The 24,391-nt window shown below is 42.5% G+C and overlaps 1 protein-coding gene across 1 annotated transcript in view; it reads right to left on the bottom strand.

The window, feature by feature from the left end:
• The window catches only part of RYR2 (ryanodine receptor 2), a gene marked incomplete at its 5' end in the record, with an annotated part of 198,852 nt that overhangs the window by 75,634 nt on the left and 98,827 nt on the right, over window positions 1–24,391 (bottom strand). Inside the window, 16 exons of the mRNA XM_079763764.1 lie at window positions 817–906; window positions 2,689–2,767; window positions 4,907–5,070; window positions 6,433–6,573; window positions 7,903–7,993; window positions 9,466–9,686; window positions 10,809–10,978; window positions 12,777–12,897; window positions 13,240–13,342; window positions 14,847–15,033; window positions 15,543–15,678; window positions 16,667–16,770; window positions 16,965–17,097; window positions 18,396–18,510; window positions 20,995–21,268; window positions 23,874–24,017. Of these exons, the coding sequence (XP_079619890.1) occupies window positions 817–906; window positions 2,689–2,767; window positions 4,907–5,070; window positions 6,433–6,573; window positions 7,903–7,993; window positions 9,466–9,686; window positions 10,809–10,978; window positions 12,777–12,897; window positions 13,240–13,342; window positions 14,847–15,033; window positions 15,543–15,678; window positions 16,667–16,770; window positions 16,965–17,097; window positions 18,396–18,510; window positions 20,995–21,268; window positions 23,874–24,017 (2,273 nt within the window). The remainder of the gene's footprint in view (window positions 1–816; window positions 907–2,688; window positions 2,768–4,906; window positions 5,071–6,432; window positions 6,574–7,902; window positions 7,994–9,465; window positions 9,687–10,808; window positions 10,979–12,776; window positions 12,898–13,239; window positions 13,343–14,846; window positions 15,034–15,542; window positions 15,679–16,666; window positions 16,771–16,964; window positions 17,098–18,395; window positions 18,511–20,994; window positions 21,269–23,873; window positions 24,018–24,391) is intronic.

A 24,391-nucleotide genomic window follows, 5' to 3' on the forward strand; every position in this document is an offset into this window, starting at 1 on the left:
CGGTGTGGTGAGGGCCTGGGGGGTGGGGGAAAGGACGAGCGGGCTGGAAGAGGTTCATGGGGGGAAAAGGAGGGCCTATGTATGTAATACTTTCAACAACAAAGACTAAAAGAAAAAGAGTCAAGAAAGATTAAAACACACACACACAACGACTGACATGATCATTCAAAAATAAAAAGGAAAATGAAGAGTGTGAGCAGGCCCTGGTTAGACAAATGCTAACGGGACCCTGCTCATCACAACCCAGGGGCTGGTTTCCCTCAGCGACCCAGCTCCTGACCCCTTAGACGGAACTGAAAGGAGAAACGGTCAGAAAAGCGCAGATTAGATGACCCATGAGCAAAGGCTCTCCTCCCATCGTCGTCAAGAGACCTAATCGTCCTCCCTCAGCCCCTTTGTCTCCATCACCTCCTCCACCAACTCACTACCTAGAAGAGCTAGAAACCCTCCCACCTCACTCTCAAGAAGCTGATTACCCAAAGAAACAAAATTCTTGAGAACTCACAAATAACAATACTAAAAGATCACTTCAAGAAACTCTTAGGAATGATAAGAATCTTTCCTAATGTTCTTAAAAATGCAGGAGAGGAACAAAAATCAAAAAGGAATAGAAAAATATTGAGAAGAAAATAACCAATTAAATAATGACAGAAAATGGGAATAGGGGAAAAAAAGATAAAAGAAACAAAAGAAGTTTTGGAATAAAAGTTAAAGATAGTATATGTAAAGTAAAAAAAAAAATTAATAGGAAATTACATAACGAAGAAAAATTTTTGCAAAAAATTAAAACTATATAACCTAAAAAAAAACCCTCACCTTTTCAGATAATAGTTTATATGGCTTCATTAATGGTTGCACTTTAGATGAGTCTGAATATGTTTCTCCATAAATCCATCCATTGGCTAACTAAAAAAACAAAAACAAACAACAGAATTATTTTGCATATATTAATTTTAGAGAGTGTATGTGTGCATGTGTTTAAGTGTGCGCATGATGAAATAAATCTAAAATGAACCAAGATAAGGATTAAGGTTTGAATTTTATCCAGCATAATTTAATAAAAAAATTGCCATCCCAGTCAACATTATGTTGAGGAATTCCTGGAACGAATCTTTCCATCCAGAGACTGAAGGCACCCAGTCTTCCTTCAACAGACCAGGGCTGTGGTTTTGTCCATGAGCACTGCCCGAGGAGGCAGCCACAGCCCATGGCCCCGGTGACATGCATCCTGACACATCCTGGTGACACCCCGCCAGTGGCTTTGGCCTGGGAGACACTCCTTTGGAGGAGGGAAACTGAAGCAGCGTTTTTTGGGGAGTGTCCTGAACAACGCTACTTGTTTTCCCAGTCCTATAGCCAGTGCTCCTCAACACGTTGGCCCCAGGATTTTGCCTGTACAATTTTGCGTATGTTTTCATGTCTGCCTAGGGAATCTGGGTGACTGGCGGGCGTAGCCCAGCACTGCCTTCTGCAAACTTCATCTCCATCACCTCCTCTACCAACTCACTACCTAGAAGAGCATATAAAACAGACAAGTCTTACTGACTTACCCAGTAAACCAATTAAATTACTCAGTAAAGAGCCACGTGTTTAAAAAAAAACAAAAAGGGGGTTGGTTAGAGGGAGGAGGACTGGGTGGCCAGAGCCAGGGTGGAAGTGGAATCAAGTGGAGCGGACGAGGCCACACTGCCGTGTAAAACATGCTTTGGAGCCTTTGCTGCTTGGTTTTCACTTCGCCACATCACTACACACTAATTTACATTGTGCGTCCTCTCAACTCAGTTTCCCTAACAAACCTATTTTAACCATCTTCTCTCAGGTTTAACTGGGCTCAAATTAAATGTCACTACTCAGACATAGTTCCTTATACACTCCCATCCTGTAAGGACTTTGCCACGGACAGCGGCTGCTCTTGTTGTCTCATTCAGATTGAATTGTTTTCTGACAACACAAAGTAAACAGATCATCTTGCCATGTAATCAATTTTTAGTGAACTGCATATCTACTTGGTAATAAGAGATACAATCACTAAATTCTGATTAATAATTTTCAACGTTTTATCTAATATAAAATTACACATAAAACTAAAGTTTCTTTCAAAGATTTCCAGAATCACTGCTTTTCCTGAAGCCCCTGATGATTACTTTTTATTCCCACAAACAATGTGTGTTTAGGAATTATATCTATGATTTAATAGATTTTTTTAAAGTTTAAAACTGTGGTTTTTATGAATACCAATATTCTTTGTTTGTTTTTTTGTTAATCCTTACCCAAGGATATTTTTCCATTGGTTTTTAGAGAGAGTGGAAGGGAGAGGGAGAGAAAGAGAAACATCGATGTGAGAGAGACACACTGATTGGCCGCCTCCTGCACTCACCCCGACCAAGACCGGGGAACCTGCAACCAAGGCACGTGCCCTTGACCAGAATGGAACCTGGGACCCTTCAGTCAGTTGGCCGACGCTCTAGCCACTGAGCCACACCAGCCAGGGCTGAACAACAATATTCTTATTGATAAGGGTATCATATGTGTATTAGTGGCAGAGCTAGCTAAGTATTATATTAGCAAGTCATTTAAATGCTCTTTCCTAATCTAGATAAAGCTCTCCCTTTAGCGGAGAAAGCTGTGTGGTCAGAACCAGGGGTCCCAGTGCCGCTGGGTGCTGCCCGAGGAGGCCTCTGAGCTTACCTTGTCCATGGACCACCTGTCGTGGGAGTGCTCAGCATATTTGTTAATGAAGTATTCCAGCTTCTCAGGAATCGTAATGCTGTGGAAGAAACAGAGAAAAGGCTTGGTGCTCGCAGGATTGCAGGGACTCACATGGATAATTTACTCACAGCCCCTGCATGCTTAAATCACATTCAATGCATAGCTGTTAAAAAATTTGTTTTAACAAGGTATAACTTTTCCATATGATAGGAAGAATGCCATAAAAGTGAAGCAGAGAACGTTCTATCTGCTTATCATATATTGATTCATACTTCATAATGTCTTAGCATGAGTTAAATATAATATTTATGTGTAGTATAAATAAAGTAATTAAAATGTATTCAAAGATGAGGACAATAGACCATACCAATTTTTTTAAAAAACCTGAATCAAGATATGGTTAGATGTAACAAGCTTAAAGACACACTTCTCTCCCATATTCATTTTTTTTGAAGTTATTCTTTTTTGACTTAAGTCTCTTCTGCAACAACTCTACATGGGTAGAAGACTGCTGAAATCTGACCGGTTACATTATTTAAGTGTACTCAATTTTAAATTAATTTCATACAACCAGTGATGTACTAATGACTTTAATTATTAATGGTCTATCCCACTATTCTAATTGTTACTAATACAGAATATAGGGAAGCATAACTAACACACGCTTTAGGATTTTATAACATTCATTCTTGATTCTTTTTATGTTTAAATAAATATCTGATCTCTTGAACAGATGCTGAGTGCATGCAATTGATGGACTCGTGAAGATAAATATATTTATGAATGAAAATTAAGTATATGTATAATTTCATTCTTTAGCGAATATGACTTACTAATGAAATTAATGTTGAAATAGAATTCTAACTACAACCTGGTGTAATGAGATGGTTACTGTTCTTTCCCAGCTGTTATCAGTCAGTAACTGAATTATGGGATACACACGTACTTCAGGAAAATATATATATAAGTCACAGAGACAGAAATTATTGAGATTACTGTTTATACTTAATCTGTTACAAAGCCCCCAAAGGGCAAGACTAGGTAAATTAATACATATGCCCAACATTCATTCATTAATTCAATTTAATTAATCGAAACAATGACATTGTTCTGATGTTATTTTAAAATCCTGGATTCTGCCGTATGTTAGCAAACCAGAAACTTACCAAGCAGGAATGTGAACATGTGGTTTGCTGTACTTACTTTGGAAGAAGTACAAGGGTCAGTCACATAAGCCCAATACTGGGTGGAGTCTTTCCTTACATGACTGTCATCAAGTACCAGACAAGCACATGTAAGGTGCACTGAGCTGCCCGCATACACTGGGGCCAGTGACCCAGGAAGGGAACTGACCAGCTAGGGGCTGCCCAGAAGGTGGCAAGTTAAACTCCAAAGCAAGTTCACAGGGCAGGAGAGTGACTATCGAGGAACAACCTTGTGAATACTGATCTCGCTGAGTGACCACAGACTCGATGATAATGTGGCCTGAGGAGGCAGCTTTCCTTGTAAATGGGAAACCACGTTCCTACTTAATGACAGTAACAGCAACAACAAAAGTGCCGAGACTCCAATCACCCAAGGTACCTAGACATCCTATTTGTTGGACGTTTTACGCAATGAAGTCCACGGAAGAAGTTTCTCCGCGTTGAGTGACATGATGTCTGTGTTAAGCTGGTCACACTGCCTTCTAACTGTAGACTAACTTTCCCACAAACGCCTTCACTTGATATTCCCGTCAACCTCACGCTGCGCTCTAGCCGCTGAATGTCAGTGGGACCCTCGGCCTCGCTGCGGTGACCTGACACAAAGGCCAGCTCGCAGGACAGAGCTGCGCTCATGCCGGGGCATGGAGGCAGAGACCTACACAGAGGTTGGCTGCTATTTCAATGAAGATTTGGGGTACATTTTCAACCAACAATGTAACTGATAGACTGTCTGGATTCTCAGCACCACAGATGCACCGTGTGGTCATAAACAGAGGACCCGATTCTGTTAGGAGTGCCCTGGAAGGCACAGCTCATCCACTTCGGGTACTCATGTAATTGTTCTCACTGCCACCCTTTAGTCAGGAAAAGGGCCCCCTAGTAAAGAACTGATTCACGGGGGAGGGACGAGAGAAAGTTCACTTCAGCACCTTATCGTTTCAGACTTCACACATCATTTACTACAAAAAGCTGCCACAACAGAGAGTCCATACTTGGAGGTTTCGACAGGCTGGGGGTTGAAGTTGCCCTCGGAATCCATGGATGACTGCTTCTCCATCATGCTGACATGGTTTGACTCCATGTAGTCCGGGGGCAGGGCGCCCGCCACCGCACTCAGGCACGGCAGAGCCAGTTTGAAAAGCTCTTGTTCGTATTTCTAAGAGGAAATGGAGAACAAAAAAAATGAAATAAATAGTGTGTCACAATTTAGCCAAAGTTGTCCACACGATCACTGTGGAGGACGAGACGCTGAAGGAGAAAATGTGAATCCCCGGGGCTAACTCGGCTCACCAGCAGACTCTGCCCCAGAAAACAGGCCGTTCAGCCCAAAATCCCTGCAAACACGAGAGACGCTGACAGCAACACACTGCAGCTGCAGCCTAAGAAAACATCTTTGCTTCTCTAAAACTGTATTCCTCGATACCCGAAACGATGCGGCTTTGAATATGCTAAGAATATAACAAAGTGGGCAACGTGTTTTTACAACATAAACCCATTTCAGGCAACGAGGACTGTATTTCTTAGTTATGGTCGGTTATGGGGCCGCACATTGTAGAGACCACATGTGAGGACATCTGCGGCGGGCATTTCAGTGCAAAGATATTGGAATTAGAGCAGAACTAGAGGGAAACACAGGAAACACGCATCACCGAACTTTCTGGTACATAAATCACATGATTCATTCAATTTGTATTTACAGATTTTAAAAAAAATTCAAAAATAGTCATTTAAATCAGATCTCACTTTAGCCATTCAACTTTAATGTTGTAAATTCTTCTAAAAATGTCTTGTACATATTCTTTTAAAAGGACTCTGTTTACCAAAGATAATTCAGCAAGAAAAATTATCAAGAAGTCACTACTAAATGAAGTCACACGAACTTTGCCCTACTGGGAGGCAAACTCTGGCTATCAGGGGAAGTCTCATCAAGTCTCTTGAAGTCTCATCAAGTCTATCGGGGAAGACAAAATGATTGTGATCAAGAATGTAAGCACAACTGTACACAGAGTGATGTCTACTTTTCTCTGATGTGTGACTATCCATTCTTCTGAAAGTATATGAATTATTCATTATAAATATGGGCCTACGAGGGGCTGTCTGAGTGGAGGGGCTTAAATGTCCATAAGCAGCAAGTGGACAGTCAGTAAACCACTGGAATGTTATTACTCCAGGAGATCTCATATAGTGTATTTTCATACTTGATATGATTTCTTCAGGTTTTAAAAAATTGGGGAGGTAACTAAGGGGAGTTTGAGCCCAAATAAGACCAAATACAACAGAAACGTTATCAACCATGTGCATGATTTCCTAAAATGCTTAGCCATTTTAAATTCAGAAAGTGTTATGATCGCAAAGACATGGTGCCATAGCAATTATGAAAAGTCCATATGAATTTCATTTTTAACATTTGCTATAAATTCAGAAAAGAGAAAAAACTGTAAGTCTTGGTAAATCTTATCAAAAATTTATGGCCTTAATTATTTTATCACACAAATAAGCTCACAAAATATGAAAGTACCTTTTGAGACAGGGCATCAAAAATGCCCCAGAACAATTTCCTTGATAAATGAAGTTCTTCCTCAGAGGCAGCTCCGAAGTTCCCCCACCCGCCCGGCAGACAGTAGTACTTCCAGCACCTTTCATAATGGTTTGTCAGCAGCTACAGGAAACAATGATAAAGGCGATGAGCTAAAGACTCCTTTGATACTTTTTCCATTTCTTCCCACATGGCATTCAGACACCAGGTAATAAGGTAAACAGGACCAAAACTGCTCGAGCCACCTGAATTCTTCTGGGTGGCCTTGTTCCATGTCTGTTTCAAACGTAACAGTTGTCACAGCATAGAGATCCATGGACCAATTTTACAAATCACTCACCTTGCACATTCTTTACGAGGCCGTTGGACTGTCTTGGCATCTCTGTGTTCTACGTTAGTGCCCATCACTTACCTCCTCACAGTTTGATGAACTGGGATCCCCTGGACTCCGTGCGTATAACAAAGGGACTGACGTCAGGGTGACCCGAGCACAAACATCCCCAGGACAGGGGACCTAAAATGTGCCTTTCGAGGGAACTGCACCCTCAACGTTTGAGCTTCCTTTCTGCGACCCTTCACCCCACACTCTGTGATGTGATGTCTCTAAGTAACCCCAAAACTGCCCACTTCCATAATTTCTTTAAGTATATTTTCAATTTATTATCTTACTGAGTGTCTATGTTGCTTATCAAGTTTTCCTCTAAATATTTTATTTGTTTAGAACTAAACTGGAAATTCAAACTATAGCATCTTTCAATTTTTTGGTAGTTCTTTGGATAATGTGTTCTTGATCTATAAACTAACAAATATTCATAATTATTTGCCAAGTTAATAAAATGATGTTTATGAATCAACTAAAAATTTTTGGATTGTGCCCTGGCTGGATGGCTCGGTTCGTTGGAGCATCATCCTGTACACCAAAAAGTCTGCAGGCTTGATCATCCATGAAGAGAATAATAACCAGAGCAGAGAGAATGCAGTGACTTCTCTTTCCTCCGTGACAAACCGTAACTGCTATACAGAAAGGTTACCTTCCAACCTTATGCCATGACATCTGGAAACCATCATTAGATTGCCAACTTAGAAGCGCTGTTTTCAAAGCCACTCCTCATCCCTTGAGGCTGCTGATGTTCTAGGCCAGGCCTGTCACCATGTCTCCAGCCTGAGAATTTCCTGGCTCATCTTTTTCCTGTGGCCCGTTTGTTCCCCCTGATTTCCATTTCCACTGACTCACAGTAAATCAATCTTAGGATTTCTGTGGCCTTTTATTGCTTGTGTATTTTAGGTTGATACACACAGATCTATAGTTATATGCCCATTTCATCAACTGGAAGAAATCTTCCAACATCAGACACCAAACATGACATTTCTAAGAGACGTACGTACAGGTTGTAACAAGAAACACTCAGAGGACCCAGTAGTAAAATAACTCTGAACGTGTCTCCTCCTTACCTTAAGGGGCATCTTTGCATGCTCATTTAACAGCGGGACATCAAACACGAATCTTCTGAGTAAGTGCTGCATCATAGAAGGTCTCAGTTGGCTGGTGGAACAAAGCTGATTTTAATAATGGAGTAAACGGTCTAAACTAAGTAGATAATTCATTAGACTAAATTAAATATGCCAAGAACCTGTACCTATACCTCTCTTCAGAGGATGTTCATTTTAGGTGTTCCCAATGCAAAGATTAACCAAGGGTTACACAGTGAGTAAGAGGTTCCATTTGCACCTTGTCTCCACTCCGATCTGAAGACTGATCCCTCTTTCCCACAGGACACGCTTTTTCTTTGCTCCCTCCCTCCCTAACACAACTTAGTAATGTGTCTTCCCTCACTCCCATGAGTGGAAGGGTCTCCTGTGACCAGACGGGAAGCAGAAAGATGAGCAAATGAGGAGCAGGAGGGAGAAAAGGGCCGAGACAGAACTTCTGCCAGAGGATTATGGGAAAGGTGGACATGGCAGACATCAGCCTTCTGCTATGTCAGGCAACTGTGAAGCCCCCACCCACTTAATATGTCGACAAATCTGTGAGTCACGTATTTTGATTCCATTTTATAGAATTTTAGCCTCAGGGAAGTGATAGAACTGATTTCCTAATTTTTCACCTCCCCGAGTCCCGTCTGGCTTCCAAATCCCTACACCCCACTGTGAGTGGAAACCTTCCCTTCGCAGTGTACCACCAGCTGCAAGCCTGACTCCAGGAGCTCCTGTCCAATGAGAAAGAAGCCTCCATCCTCGTCAGGGGCCTGAGAAGTTGTCCCTTTCACCGTCAGAACTCCAGAGGGAGGACACGGTTCTGGTTTTCATGGGGAAGGCATGTGAACACCTCTCCCTACAGCAGTGATGGGCAACCTTTTGAGCTTGGTGTGTCAAACTTCGCCAAAAAACTGAGCATAACTCGGGTAGTGTGTCACTTGGAGGAAAAAACATTATTTCGCAAATGTTTCATCCTCAGGAGCAGCAAATGTTTCATCCTCGGCATGCGGCCGCCTCAGCGGCCGCGTGTCATCAGAAATGGCTACGCGTGTCAGTGCTGACACGCGTGTCATAGGTTCGCCATCACTGCCCTACAGGAAGTGGTTTTCCAGCTGGAGGGCAGAGCCAGCCTTCCTCACTGCCACCCCTAAGTAATGCTTTAATATTACTAGTATACCGAATCGTTTTCTATAGTTAGTAAGGGCCTCTTTCTCTTCTATTCTGGAAGAATCAAGAGGGGAGAATCTATTAGTCTTACGCTAAAGTGGCCAGGGACTCCTCACACCACCACCTCGCCCACCAACATCCAGAACAGCACAGCTGGTCCAACATTACATCCAATGGCTAGATACCCTTGAGAGGTTTGGGGAACACTCCTAAACTTAGCTCATACCTTAGTACAAGGACTCCCTACTAGAAATTAATTTTTTTGGTACAGAAGTTGTTTCCAAAATTCGTAACAATCTGTAGAGGGCCACATAGTAAATAAATTCTCTTTCTGAAAGAAGGAGAGACTGGATAAAGTTGGTTCCCACTCACCCACAAATAGAGAGCAGACAAACTTCTATGGAATCCCGCTGAGCTTTGGTCAGTGAGCAGCCCTTAGAGAGTCTGTACACGGTATGAAGCAACGAGTCGATGAGGGACGCGTGGTGCTCTGTGCCAGCAAAAAGAGGAGCACATCTTGTTAACAAAGGCAACACGGCTGTGCAGAGGTACCGATTGAGGGCCAAGGCCATGTCCGTAGCACTCAGAGCAGCCTGAAAAGGAATTGGAGACGAGAAGGTCATTTGTGTTTGGGGAATCAACAGGTTGACATGTAATTTCACTGTCTAAAAAATGACAAAAAAGTGAAAATGTATACCTTTAAATGTGGTTCATATGATTTTTACCACTAAAAACAATCAGCTTCAATTGCTTATCAATAGATAAAAAAGAAATGAAGTGCTTCTCCTCAGAGAGCCCAAGAGCCAAGAGGCTCACATTCTATAATAAAATATCAATAGCAGGAGAAATGGAAGATAAAGACACTAATGATATCAAAGAATGTGAGTACTTTGCTAGGAGAAGAAAGAGAAAAGAGCTTATTCTCAGAATATATTTCATCTTCATACATTCTCTCTGAATTCTACTTAGTAATACTGTTTCTATTTCTGCTCATGTCCACCAGCATCATTACTATGCTATCTCAGAATTTCATGTGAACACACCCAAAGAAAAAAATCTAAGTTTCATTTTTATGATTCTCCTCTCATGGCATTAATGAAATCCCTGTTGTCAACTAACAATCTATTGCCTTCTGAAATCAAGAAGACGCCTTTAGCTGAGGATGAAAGGAGGTGTTATAAAACTCCTGGACAATAAGCTACAGCTTATTCCACAAAGTTTCAAGCAGCAGTAAATCAACACTGATGATGACAGAGTCTCAAGGGGGCCAATGGGTACATGGGGCAGATCTTAACCTGTCTGTACGTCAACATGAAGACACCAGGATAACATCATGAGTGCATGACTCGGCAATGTCCATCAAACCTTCTTGATACTTGAACTGCTTTATTGAGAATAACTGTTTAGATCAACTTAGAGGTTATCAGGAGCCACAGTGACCTCCCAAATTAGGTTTTCGATGAGTTTCTTATTGTCTTCCATTGCACCTGATTAGAATCCTTATCTTATTCTTGAGGCTGAGTCTTCTCTACTATTCAATGAATTCCTTGAGGAAAATAGTCTATTTTATTATCTGTTTACACACCCCTTGCCTAAATATATAATAGGTACTCAATAAACACTTGAATAAATGAATAAATACGCCTATGAGAAAAGTATCACAAGCCAGAGACGGAAGAGTCACAATCCGGGAAGCCAGGAGTTCAAGTCATTACCGTGTCCAAGGAAGCAGCAGCCCGGAGATCTGGCAGAAAGCCAACCTCCAGAAGGTGGAGGAGGAAATCCTGAACCTCAATTCCATAGACCCTGTCAAGGAACAAAACCATGGCTGCCTTGTGATCTGGGCAGAACCCCGCAGACATGTCAGGCTCCACCACATTCCCATCTAAAAGAGAGAAGGCGACAGGTTGTAGTCAGGGGTCATGCCGTTTGAGAGACAGAGTACAAACGTCCACTTCCCAGCCCCCGCATGCTTTAAGCCAAGTTATCTGCTGAGTGGGTTTCTGTTATTCTGTTGAACAGGCTAATGCTGGCAACTGGCTCAGGGCATATGACAGTGCAATTTAAATCCCAGGCACGGAAATGTTATTTGGTATACCCATTTGTTAACAATGTGGTAAGGACATAGCATTCATTATGCTAGATACTGAGAAGAAAAAAAGAAGGTATCCAAAATCCACATTGTAAAACCAGGAGTAAATACCATGAAAAGTTAAAATATAAAATAAGGTTTCTCTCTTTTCAATAAGGGGAGCCTCTTTTACACGTTAATAAAACTTACTAACCACTATGTGATACTCTTGATACGTTTATATATTTGTAGGGTAGATAATTACAAAATGGTGAAACAATTCTATGAAACCAGTTTGACTTTCAAATGAAATATATTTCATGAACATAATTAGAATTAACATTTAAAACCTATCTGAGCATCATATTATTTTCTCTATCAACAACCAGTGTTGATATCTATATAAATTACTAAATCCTTTATTATAACCCCATAGATTCATAGGTTGGGGACCATAATATTAGGAATTATGGGATTATGTGTCAATTGAAATTATTGGGAAAATGATGTCCTCTCTGTTTGGCCATGTGATGATTATGCCAACTGCTGCTCATAACAACACCACGAGATTCCACAAAGAATATCACGGAATCTTTAATGATGATGCAATGTCGAAGCAAGAAGAACCCAGGGAAAGATGACAGAAGATGCATGACCATAACATCCGTCGCAACTTTTTTTGTTTTCATTCATAGGCAATGAATGAATTTGATACTTACATCATGAAAATAAACAAATAACAATGTTTTAAGGAAAATCAGATTAAAGACTAAGGTTGTACACCTACTAATTTGCAAATTTAGCTCTAAACCAAGTAAAATTGGATTTAAAATCCGGCCAATCCCTAGTGTTAAATCAGTGTGGTATAAATTTTTTTTTCCTTTTAAAAAAATAGATTTTTATTTATTGACTTGAGAGAGAGGAAGGGGGAGAGAGAGAGAAACATCGATTCGATTTGTTGTTGCACTCATTTATGCATTCATTGGTTGATTCTTGTATGTGCCCTGGCCTGTGATGAAACCCTCAACCTTAGCATATCAGGACGATGCTCTAATCAACTGAGCTACCTGCCAGTGCCTATAATTTTCTATTAAAAGCCTACATGAAACTCCTGTTCAAGTCTCCTAAAAAGCACATGATACGAAATTTCAATGTATCAGGTTCTACTATTTTAACATATGGTTGAGCCTAACTCACAGATCCTAAGATAAGAAATGCTGAGTAATTCACAGATCCTAGGGTAAGATTTTGGTTTTAAACACTCCTTCATTTAAGGAGTGACAATGGCATCCATCTGGGACCCAGAGCTCAGTCGCTAGGTCTGTTCACTGGCTCCCCCAACACAGACAACAAAGCCGATGAATGGCCTCCTCTGCTAACTGGCATGCGGAGGCCTGGGCATTGGCTTTACATTGACCCTGGGGACCTGCGGGGTCCATCCGCCTGAAGTCACCTCCTGGGCCTTGGTCCAGCACATCTCTCTCCGCAACCACGTATTGCCTTCAGGCCTCTGAGCCCCGCCCCCTTTCACTGTTCTATGGCCACACTCCGTTCTGGAACAAGTGTGCTCCGAATGTTTGAGCCAGGCCTCGGCTAGTCCGAGGGGCCTCACCTTTGGCTATCGCAGGCATCTGGAAGGTGATGCTGATCACACCCACCAAATCTCCCAGTGGAATCAGGGACCTCAAAATGGATCTGATCCTGATGGCTTCCCCCTTGCCAGCGTGAATCAGCTATAGGAAGAGAACAAAGAAACATTAGAATCACTCTGTGACATCGATGCTATAATTCTGCCTACAAACTTGAAGTACAGAATCGCGTCTAAAATTACTTGCTTTTACGGATATGCATAAAGTTAGACCCGGCTCAGAAACGGTTGTTTCGGGCTTACAGATGCTCTTTCCCTGCCCGCAGTCTCCTCTGACATCGGCGCACTATGCCGGGGCCCGGGGGCCGCAGTGTTATTTTTAAGGAGCATGACGATCACTGGTCTGGGTGCTGGCGGGCACCCCTACCCGCTACGGTGTCTTCACACAGAGGAGCCAGGGTGCCGCCCCGGGGCCCCAGGAACTTACATGCATTTCAGGAGCACAACGTCCTAACAGGTCGATCAAAGCCGCGTAAAAGGTCATGATGGCGTTCCCCATGTGGATGGTGTTGTCCTCCTCCGCTGTGTCACTGTCATGGATCATTCCAGAGAAACAAAAAATCAAACAGGAGGATGAAGTGACATTTCTGGTTTATTACATGTTCTCAGGGGACAGGGGCCACTAGGTAATTCATTCTGATGCTTTTCATGTCTGTGTTTAATTTATAGCTGGACATTTTAAAGCAAAATGACAATGCATTAAAGACCAGATCTGAGATTCTATCACCAAGAACACACTTGGGGGAATGTGAATATTAAGATCCTTTCAAGAAGGGAAAAGAAAAAAGAATTGCTAATTTGATGATTCTGCTCAATTTGTAATGGCACCTAGTTCATTAACAAGGAAGGTAAGAGATGAAAGGATTTGGTAAATTTAGAACACTTTTGTGACTAGATACATTTAGAGAAAGGGTGACAAAGATCTGTCCCATAAGGTCACATATATAGGGTGCCCAGTACAGTGTTTTCCCCAGAGTAAGAACTTTATAAGCATGATCTCAGTTACCCACTCATCTCTTACCCACCAACCCACTCCCAGTAATCCGGCATGTCGCCCTCGCCCTCTGTGAGAAAAACAAAAAGACTTCATTGTCTCGCTGATGAGACAAATCTTGATGGCCCTGGGAGGTCAAAGCATTCCTCCTTTGGCAGCTCAGCAGCCCGCTGTGTCCGCTGCGTCGGCTGGACTCAGAGGTCTGACCAGGGACAGCGAGGCTGCACTGGCCACACCGTTCCTGGCATGCAGGCTGTCCCCAGGGCCCTAGAGTGCACACCCACTGGTAAACCTGCAACGTAGAGAAACTGAGGGCCCTCCCTCCTCTGTGGCTGCCTGGTAAGTACAGACCTCCCAGTCTGGAGCCCAGCCACGGTGTGGGCAGAACTCTGTGCCGGGTATCCGTGCAGCAGGGCTGGCAGGACCACGCCTGTGCGTGAACTTGCCTCCAACAGGCCCTGTGCTGCTTCTTCTCCAGCAGCGGGGATCATGGGCCCAGCAGGGCTGCCACCTCCCAGAGTAAAGCAATCGGAGCGGCAGCCGGGATTAAAGCATGTCCATCGCTGAAGCTAAGTACCCACGACCTGCACATGCCCGGACAAATGGGAGGCGTTCGCTGCCCCAGCCATCCCTCCTAACATGATGACACCCCCTTTTCTGGGCTAAGTCCCCATTATCTGCCTAAAGGTCTCCCTCATTCACTATTGTCGTGAAAACTCATTCTAGCTGCTTCCCCTGACCTCGACTCCAGGTCCGAAGGCTCGCTGCCATCACCGTAAGAAGGAAGTTTGCCAGAGCCCCTGGGAGAAGTCTCCACGTACAGCCTCCCCCAACCTGAGGTCCTCACTCCAGCCACGTCCTCCTCGGGCCTCTGTTCATTTGGCCGCCTGGTCCAGCAGCCCCATCCCGCTCCCACATCTAACACACTTGGTCTCCCAGGGGAGAAATCACCAGTTACATTGAAATTAACAGACTGCAAATTATATTTTGTAAAAGTTCAAGTAGCACAATTTACTCCTAAGAGTGTGTATTCGACCTACGGGGTTTTACTGGACCCGCTGGCTGGGGAGGGGCCATCTCGAGAAGGGTCCTCGGCTATTTTGATGGCGTCTTCCATGGCTGCGAGGAGCCCGTTCCCGCCCTCGCCGCGCAGGGCGGGGCCGAAGCACTCGGGCCTGCGGATGAGCAACCGCACCACCACGTTCGCGTTCTCCTCCACACTCTCCCCTGCGGGCACAAGCGGGGTTACATGGGCTTCGGAGCAAATGCTGTTACATTAATTCACTTATATTTAAAAAAGTAGTAAATGAAACCAACAAACATGGTGGGAAAGCCAAAATTACATTCAGATGACTAGTTTTATGTGTACAAGACTGTCATTTTCTGTTCTTGTACTTAACATTTCCAGCGTAAAGCATTATGGAGGCATATACTGTTCATTTGTTAATTTGTAATTTGTAACTTGAAGCCATAGTCCTACGCCTTATAGAATCCAATTACAAACATTTATAAGAATGTAAGTACAGAAAATCTTTAATTTAATAATGAAGTACAGCATCACTATCAAAACCAATATAAAATAAGTTATTACTGTAAATATCTGATTATAAAATATTGTTTCTTTTCTAATATTTACCTCCCCCGTGAAAATGCTGGCATATATCACTATTTTATATCACTATTTCCATGCAGTTTTAATAAGGAGCGAAGAGGGCCCCACAAGCCATCCATCCTACCGTTACAGAAAACAGCAAATCTGAGGAAGTCGAGGTATCTCTCCCCTTCGACTGGGTTCCAGCCGATGTCTGGGTAGCCCTTGGCCACCAGCATCGGGCAGCTCTGCAGTCCACAGCCGGCCAGATACCGGACCACCTGCCAACAGGACGAGGAGCAGAGCGTGAGCTCTCGGGCGGCAAGTCAGAGGTCAGCTGCTTACTCCAGACGGTGGGAGACACCACCCAAGGGCGGTTTGTAACAAATGCAGCTTTGAAAGCTTTTGTGTGTTTTTTAATCTTTATTGTTGAGAGTATTACAAATACCCCCCTTTTCCCCCCATTGTCCCCCTCCACCAGGATCTCACCCAGCCCCAGGCCTTCACCACCCTATTGTGTCCACAGGTAATGCATATCTATAATAATAAAAGCGTGACATGCTAATTAGACCAGATGTCCTTCCGGACGACCTTCCTGACGAAGCCGGGGCAGGCCGATGTGGGTGTGAGGGCCGAGCCCCTTGCACGAATTTCATGCATCAGGTCTCTAGTATGCAATATAAGACCTTTGGTTAATCTCTTCCTGCTCCCCCTCCCCCCTTCTTCCCTCTGAGATTTGTCAGTATGTCCATGTTTCCATGCCTCTGGTTCTATTTTATTCATCAGTTTATTTTGTTCATTAGATTCCTTGTTCATTTATTTTCATTTTTAGATTCAATTGTTTATAGATGTGTATTTACTGCCATTTTATTATTCATGTAATACTGGTTTGGTGGTGATGAGCTCCTTTAGCTTTTTCTTGTCTGTGAAGCTCTTTATCTGCCCTTCAGTTCTAAATGAGAGCTTTGCTGGATAGAGTATTCTTGGCTGTAGGTCCTTGCTATTCATCACTTTGAATATTTCTTGCCACTCCCTTCTGCCCTGCAAAGTTTCTGTTGAGAAATCAGCGGACAGTCATGTGGGTGCTCCCTGGTAGGTAACTAACTGCTTTTTTCTCTGCTTTTAAGATTCTCTCTTTGATCCAGACCACAGTGTGCCAGCTGCTGTGTGGGTATTAGTGTCAGTACATTAGATCTAGAGTCTAATTAGACCTCAGACCCCCGGAAGCAGAATTCCCCCGCAGGGTCTGGTGCCTGCGGGACCTCCTACCTTCTCCAGGTCCGGCTCGCGCAGAGCTAAGGCCAGCTCGTTGTTGTCCATCACCGAGGCTGCCGCCACATCCAGGGGCGTCGAACCTCTCATCGCTGGCGAAGCTGTTAATCCAAAGGAAGATGAAACAAAACCTGGATTGGGCTGCAACTATGAATTCCGTGTAGAACACACTTTTACTTAAAATTGAATTTTGAAGTGCAACACATAATGCACTCCTCTAAGTTAACTGACATTACATTGGAATATGGGTATTATTTTATCACAAAAATTAAATAAAAGTCAAACCCTTCCTTACCTAGACCAACACTGCTGTTTTCCAATAAATAGCTGAGATGGTCAAACATAGCTTTCTGGTTCTGCCGGCTGATCCGACAGAAGTAACAGAGGAAACGGCAACAGTTGGCTACCATCTTGGGAAAAGTGATCTCCTGCGTAAAGAGCATTTAATTAGCTGTGAAAGCAAATTATCTTTATAAAATTGAGTCCCATTATTAACCCGTGTGTGCCCATGTCTGCAGAGCCTTGGCCCGAAGACCTTCCCACTTCCAGACTCTGACCCACCTGTCCCTGAGCCCCAGAAAAGCAAGCCTGGTGCTAATGTCAAAACCTCATCACCACCAATGGCTTGATTTGGAATTAATCTACAGCCCAAACCGAAGGAGGCATGAGCCCAGGTTAGGAATCTGACAGACTCGGTGTGACTCCTGACCACTAGCAGCTGGGCTTCCTTGGAAAGCTGCCATCTCACCGATTTGGTTATGTAAACCTGGAATTAGGATAATACCGCTCACTTTAGGCAAGAAAGGGGGATGTAAACGAGACAGTGTGTGAAGAACACCCGTGTAATATTTGGAACCATAAATTCTGATCATCAGTGCTGCCACTGCGGTTACCATTAAAATTCCAGGTATGCACAGTCTCCTGACTGCACAGGACTCCTCCGCTATGAGGACCACCCTGACCGGAAGCTGGACCCCATCAGACACAGGTCCTCTGAGAGCCAAACCTGTTCTAGGATGCTCAGTGATGCCTGGGGTCCTTCTTCAGCACAGCATTTTATAAATATCTTTGTAAGTCTGTCTAAATGGTGACTGGACAGGAAAATTATAGACTCATGTCCATATTTTGAAAGACACATAGTGAAATTTCAAAAATTATTGAAATATGTTTTGGAAATCAGACATTATGAAATTATACCCATTTATCTGAAGTTATTTGATATATTACTCTGTTCATTTGGTTCTAAAGAATTTTATTTTAAATTTTAATCCCTTAACAATTCACTTTAGAGTCTTACAACAAATACTCCAGAGCATCATCCTCAAGTCTTGGTCTGGACTGGGAACTTAGTGCAGCCCCCGGATGCCAAGGGGAACGGCTGGATCTCAAAGACATGTGTGTGCTGTGGATGTGTAACGTGAAGAAACTGACTTATGGTTCTAAATTTTAAATAAATAGTACAGTGTTAACTTTTGAAGTTTCTAAACATCCCTTAAATGACCGTTATTAAGGATATAGCATATCACACAGCAGAGGATAAAAATTGTTATAGATATTAAAGGAAAAAAACACACTAGTAGTACATCCAACTCTCAATCAGTAAGATTGTTGGGGTTTTTTTCCAAAAGGTGTCTTTTAAAACAGTCCTCTGAAAAAGGTTTAAGAAATGCATGTACTCCAGGAGGCGCAATAAACACCGCGCCAAGATTCGAAGGTTTTCCTTTACCTTGGACTCCCCACCGCCAAGGACGTTCACCATGACCTCCATCACCGTCTCGTGCATCCCCAGTGCCCTCATGAGATTAGGGTGCTGGTAAAACACTTTGTTATTCATAATGTCCCTACAAAGGAACACAGGTCAGAGCAAAATCTCAATAAAAAATTATCTGAAATCCGATCAACCTTTTGGAAATACTGGCATGTACGGAAAAGTAAGAGCAATCATAGTTAATCTACAAAAGTTAATAAATGCAATTGAATTTTCCTCAAAAATATTGGTAGCCTACCAAAAATAGTAAAACAAATTGTCCATTCTTTTCAATTACAAGAAATGTACTAAATATATAAACATTCACTAATATGAAATACAGTTTTGGACACTTAATCATCCTAATTTAATGTATATCCAAATGTGTTCAACCTTCTTTTATATAGAAATGAATCAGTTTCAATGTTTATACAAAAATTCCTATATAAATTATTAATCTATAAGTATATCTGCTTTAGGTTTCTTTAATACTTTTTATTTTTGCATTCTATTTGATCCATGTCAGTAGTCATCTTCATTATCTCATTTTTTATCTGATATTTATATAGCTAGATTGGCTTTTTTTTTTTTCTAAATATTTATGTCCTACGTCACTTTTTCACATTCTACATTCCAGTTTCCTACATCCTTATGTTAAAGTATTTTTCTTGTAAACATCATATAGATTAATTTAAGATTTCCTTTTTCTCTGGTATGTTAGTTCCCTCTTATTTTCATATCTCTAAGTTAATGCAAATTACTGATTGCTTAGACTTATGCAGGAACACACCAATAACATACTCACTAAAACACATTGCCTCCCATTCCTTCTTTCTGAATTCTGTGTTCCTTTCTCAAATGTACAGCCTTTGGAAGGCCTTTCAATGAGGGGCTGTAAGTAAATACTCTGAAGTATGTTTTTCTCTCACTCTTGAATATGGATGTAAATTTTCTCCAAAACCACACAAAGCATGAGCTCATTGTGTGGGATCCTCCACTGGTAGCAACCCCACACTGAGTCACGTTTTCCAGTCCTGCCATTGAGAATTCTAAGTATCATTCCTTTGCAAGTGTTCTGGCTTTCCTCTTTGCTTTATTCTAAAACTAGTGGCCCAGTGCATGAAATTCATGCGGGGGGGTGGGGGGGGAGAGCGGTGTCCCTCAGCCTGGCCTGCACCCTCTCCAATCTGGGACACCCTCGGGGGATGTCCAATTGCCTGTTTAGGCCCGATGCCCCCCTGCCGGTCTGATCGCCCCCACTGCCCACCCCCCACCAGCCTGCTCGCCCTCAACTGCCCCCCTGCCAGCCTGATCACTTCCAACTTCCCTCCCCTCCTGGCCTGATTGCCCCTAACCACCTCTGCCTCAGCCCTGCCACCATGGTTTTGTCCGGAAGGATGTCCGGAAGGTCTCCCAGTCTAATTAGCATATTATCCTTTTATTAGCCTCTCCAGCTGTCAATGTGGAACTATTGGTGCTTTATGAATCTGTGAATTCCCATCTTTCATCCACTCTGAAAAACTCAAGCCAATAGCTCTTCAATCCATTCTTTAGTCCCCCCATTGTCGCTCCCAGCAACCTTCTTCTGCACATGCTGCACCTCCTCCCACTATCCCTTAGGTCTCACAACTTCTCTTTTGTACTTTCTATCTCTCAGTGCCGCACTGCTGAGTAATTTCCTCAGCTCTATGATCTAATTCATTAATTTTTCTCTTCAGCTATATCTTACCTGTAATTTAATTACCTGTTGTTGTTTTTTATATCAATTCTCATATTTTTCATTTCTAGAAGTTTATTTGTATCTTTCTCAAACCGTACTGGACTTTTTGCATGTCTTGTTTTTAGAGACTTTATTCCTTTGCATACAGTGATTTTATGTTCTCTTTCCAACATCCTATTATCTGAAGTTCTTAGGGGAGATGCTCTAACTCCATAGTTCATTGCAACTGCAGACCCTTATTTATGGTGAACTGTTTCCTATATGTTTGCAGTTTTTTATTTTGGGCTAATTTTTTATACTATTTAGGATTTTTCCTGCAAAATTTCAGAGGAACTTGAGCTGAGAAAGCATACCACCAGGCCAATTTTTACATTAATTTCTCAGCTTGGGGGGTCCTTAAACTATGCATACGGTGCAAAGGTTAAACCCCAAATCTACATGAAGAATAAGTCATGATGCTGAATTTGCAATTCCCCATTCTTCTCTCAAGGCCCAGTAGATACAGACAAACATTCTTATTGTTTTCCACTGGAGAGTGTTTATCTCCTCATGGATTTTAGTGTGTTTTTATTAACCTGTGTTTTTATATATGATTATACATTTCTGAGTAATTAAAAAACAAAGGTATTTGCTGTGTATCACAGCCATCTTTACATCTAGTTGTAAAACTAGACATGTTTCATTATTGAGCAACCTTCCTATTTAGCTTTAAAATATAATCTTTAAAAACAAAACAATCTAACTTAATGATCACGCAATCTAAAGAGTGTATTTTTATTAATGCACCTACTGTTCTAGTATTGGGATGAGCAATTAGAAAACACATATAAGACAAAAGGCTGTAATGATTCAATGTACCCTAATCCCCGAATCATGAGCTTCTCCTCTTCTCTGCCCATCCTCACACTCAGCAGAGAGCGGATCTGGCCGAGGGAGGCCAGCAGGTTGATGGTGTCCTCCACGGAGACAGCGCTGATGGTGTAGGTCTTGGGCAGGGCCTGGACCAGACCCCCGATGCCGTCGTACTGCCGGTGCAGCAGCACGAACATGGCCCTCACCAGCTCGGGGTCCTCGATGACAGACTCCTGAGCCCACCGCACCATCGTCTCAGAGATCAGCTGCTGAAGAGTGGCTGCGAGATCATAAAGAAAATAACAAGAGAAGACATTAAAGTTGGCATTTCAACTGCATATTTCATAGTCCCAAACTCGTATCTATATTTGTACCAGAATACTTAGGAATATTTTTAGAAGAAAATAAACTTCACTTAAATATACACTGAATGGTCAGATTATTATGCTATCTGAACGCATAATAATCTGGCCACTCAGTATGTATATTAGAGGCCCGGTACATGAATTCATGCATGGGTGGGGTCCGGCCAGCCTGGCCAAGGGGAGGGGACATGGGCGGTTGGCCGGCCTGACTGCTGGTCGAACTCCTGTTGGAGGGGACAATTTGCATATTAGCCTTTTATTATATAGGATATACACTGAGTGGCCAGATTATTTTACGTTCAAAGATCATAATAATCTGTCCACTCGGTGTATATGTGTGTGTGTGTGTGTATATATACATACAATATACAATAAAGATGAGTTATAGGACATGCAAGAATGGAAATACACAAACTGACAAACTTTTCTTTAAGGACTACTCCTATAATGAAAGGATTTTAGTTGTTTCAAAATTGCAGCCACTTTTTCAAAATCACTGTTGGCAATCCATGCAACAATTAACACGAGTTGTCCTATTACTTTTACTTGTATTTTCTTTGTTCCATTATCTTCTTCCAAGAAAACCTGACATCACATGTCCTTATAAAAGTCAATCATGGGCATTCAAGGAGCTAGATGTTTACCCAACTGTCTCCTCACTGAGTCATTGCAGCAGTGACCTCGTGTTGTTACGTTTATACTTAAATTCAGATCCCAATAGTCACTTAAAATGTCTTCAAAGGGGTTTGATTGTGAAACTATTAAAGTGAAAAGTCATTCCACATATAGAAAATTGCTCGCTGTGTAATGTGCAATGTACTACCCTTAAAAACAATAGAACTTGCCCTGGCCGGTGTTGCTCGGTGGGTTGGAGCATTGTCACAGGTACAGAAGGGCTGCAAGTTCAATTCCTGCTCAGGGCACATACCCAGGTTGGGGTTTGATCCCCAGTCAAGGTGCATACTGGAGGCAACCAATCGATGTTTCTCTCTCTCTCTTTCCCTTCCTCTCCCTTCCTCTCTCTGTAACATTAATAAAGACATATCCTCAGATGAGATTAAAAAGTAAAATGAAAATAAAAACAATAAAACTTCCACACCTCATAAATTAAACACTACAATGATCAAAGCTAATATTCCAGAATATTTAGGAATATTTAGGGTTGATGTGACCAATTCACACATAGTGAAGTACTTAATTTCTATCTTCAATACACTGGCTGATTTTTTTAAAGCTGTTTAACCTGCTTTAATCTGTTTAAGGAAATAGATTTAAGGAAAAACAAAAACTACCAATTTTAACCAATTACAAAATGCAGATAAAATACCAATATGCTTCCACATATCTCAAAACTATGTTGTCATTTTATTTATTTATTTATCTATCTATTTCTTTATTTATTTTCAGTTGAGTCAGAAGCCTCCCCTAGAAATGATAGGGTTTAATCTGCAAAATGATACGTTATTTTGGTGATCAGAAAAGGGAAATATCCAAAAGTGTGGTTTATTTAACAAGAAATTATATTTGTGGAACTTTGACTATATACGTATAGTCAAATCCCATTACACAGAAGATCATTTTGCTAAAAAGTCTTTATAAATAGCTGCCAGCACGTTGGGGATTTGCATTTCCCCCACAGCATAACCTTCACCCAAGCATCCATGACCACACCAGCGCAGACCCCTGGACCACATTCTTTCTCCTCAGACCCCTCTGGGAGTGTGGTCCAGGAGAAGTAACACAGGCGAAAAGAGAAGTCAAAGTGCCTTTTCCGGACTATACAGAAGTCTGGGTGCAGGCCATGCTGCCATTTTAAAAGCTCAAAATCATAAACTTGATAATAATAATAAAGAGTGATTATGAGAAACGCTGAGCTCTGAAGAAGACCTGATTATGACACTAAAGAATAAATTTAGAAGTAACTGTATAAATAAGTAGTTTCCACTGTTCGTGAAAAGACCCACAATTTCATGAGTTTATTTTTTCTTCCACTAAAAGCTGTTGATAAACTGGCTCTGCATCTGAGCATGGCGCCTTAGGAGTGAGGTGACGAGTGTGTGTCTGAGACCCACTGCCCTGTGCCGACTTGATTCAGGAGGAGCAGCTTACTCTGCAGTTAAATAAAATACGCATGAACCAGAATCAAAATAGAGTTACAGACACTACCTACTTAAACCTTAAGGAAAGGTTTAACTTGGTGTAAGAATATTTGAAAAGCGACTGCATGGTATTTAGATCGGAAGGCTAAGTTACTCCCTTTTGCTTTCTCTTCATAGTCTCCAATCAAACACCTAAACCTTAGTGCTCCCAAGCCCATCCCCCTCATAAAGCGCTTTCTCTCCATCTGCTTCTACAAGTATCCTCTGATGCTGCCGAGCACCTCTGGCGGCTGCAGGCATGACTCAAGGACCTGATTCTTGGAAGTTGCAAGCTCCGTTTTCCCCCTGGCTCTCTAGTGCGACCTGGTTGGAGGATGGGTCAGTGTCGGCAGCGGGGCCCCTTTGCCTCTCCCCTGCTCACAGGACTTGTCGGAGGCGCTCTCCGCTGGCTTGTCAGCTTGTTTCTTCTTCAGGGATGTCACCTTCTCCACCAGGGACAGCAGGCGCCCTCTAATTGTTAGGTCACTGTGTCCATCCAGAGACCCATCGTCATCCAGCTCAATTCCTAGTAGGAAAAGAGGGAAGAGAAAGAAGAAAAGAAAAACCTATTTTAAAAGTACATTTCAGAAAAATAACTCTCAGGCTTTGCAGCCTCTTCCACTCACAGCGTCGGACACTCGACAACCCGAGCAAGCCTGCCCAGGAGCGCTCAGGGCAACCTTCGTGTGTGGCGTCTCTTCCTCCCTTCTCTGCCCCCTGCTCCTGGGGGCTCCTGGCCCTCGGCAGCCAGCACAGAATATAAGCCCGAACAGAGAACCAAGTCTCTCTCAGGAGACAAGACCCAGTCTGCTCCTTCCGCCGACACAGGCCGCTGTGACTTCAGGCGCCTTCTGCCTGGACCTGCAGTTCCGCCGGCTGAAAACCTCCCACTTTCCTCCT

Source organism: Cnephaeus nilssonii (genome assembly GCF_951640355.1).
Source record: "Cnephaeus nilssonii genome assembly, chromosome: 23".
Classification (NCBI taxonomy): Eukaryota; Metazoa; Chordata; class Mammalia; order Chiroptera; family Vespertilionidae; genus Cnephaeus; species Cnephaeus nilssonii.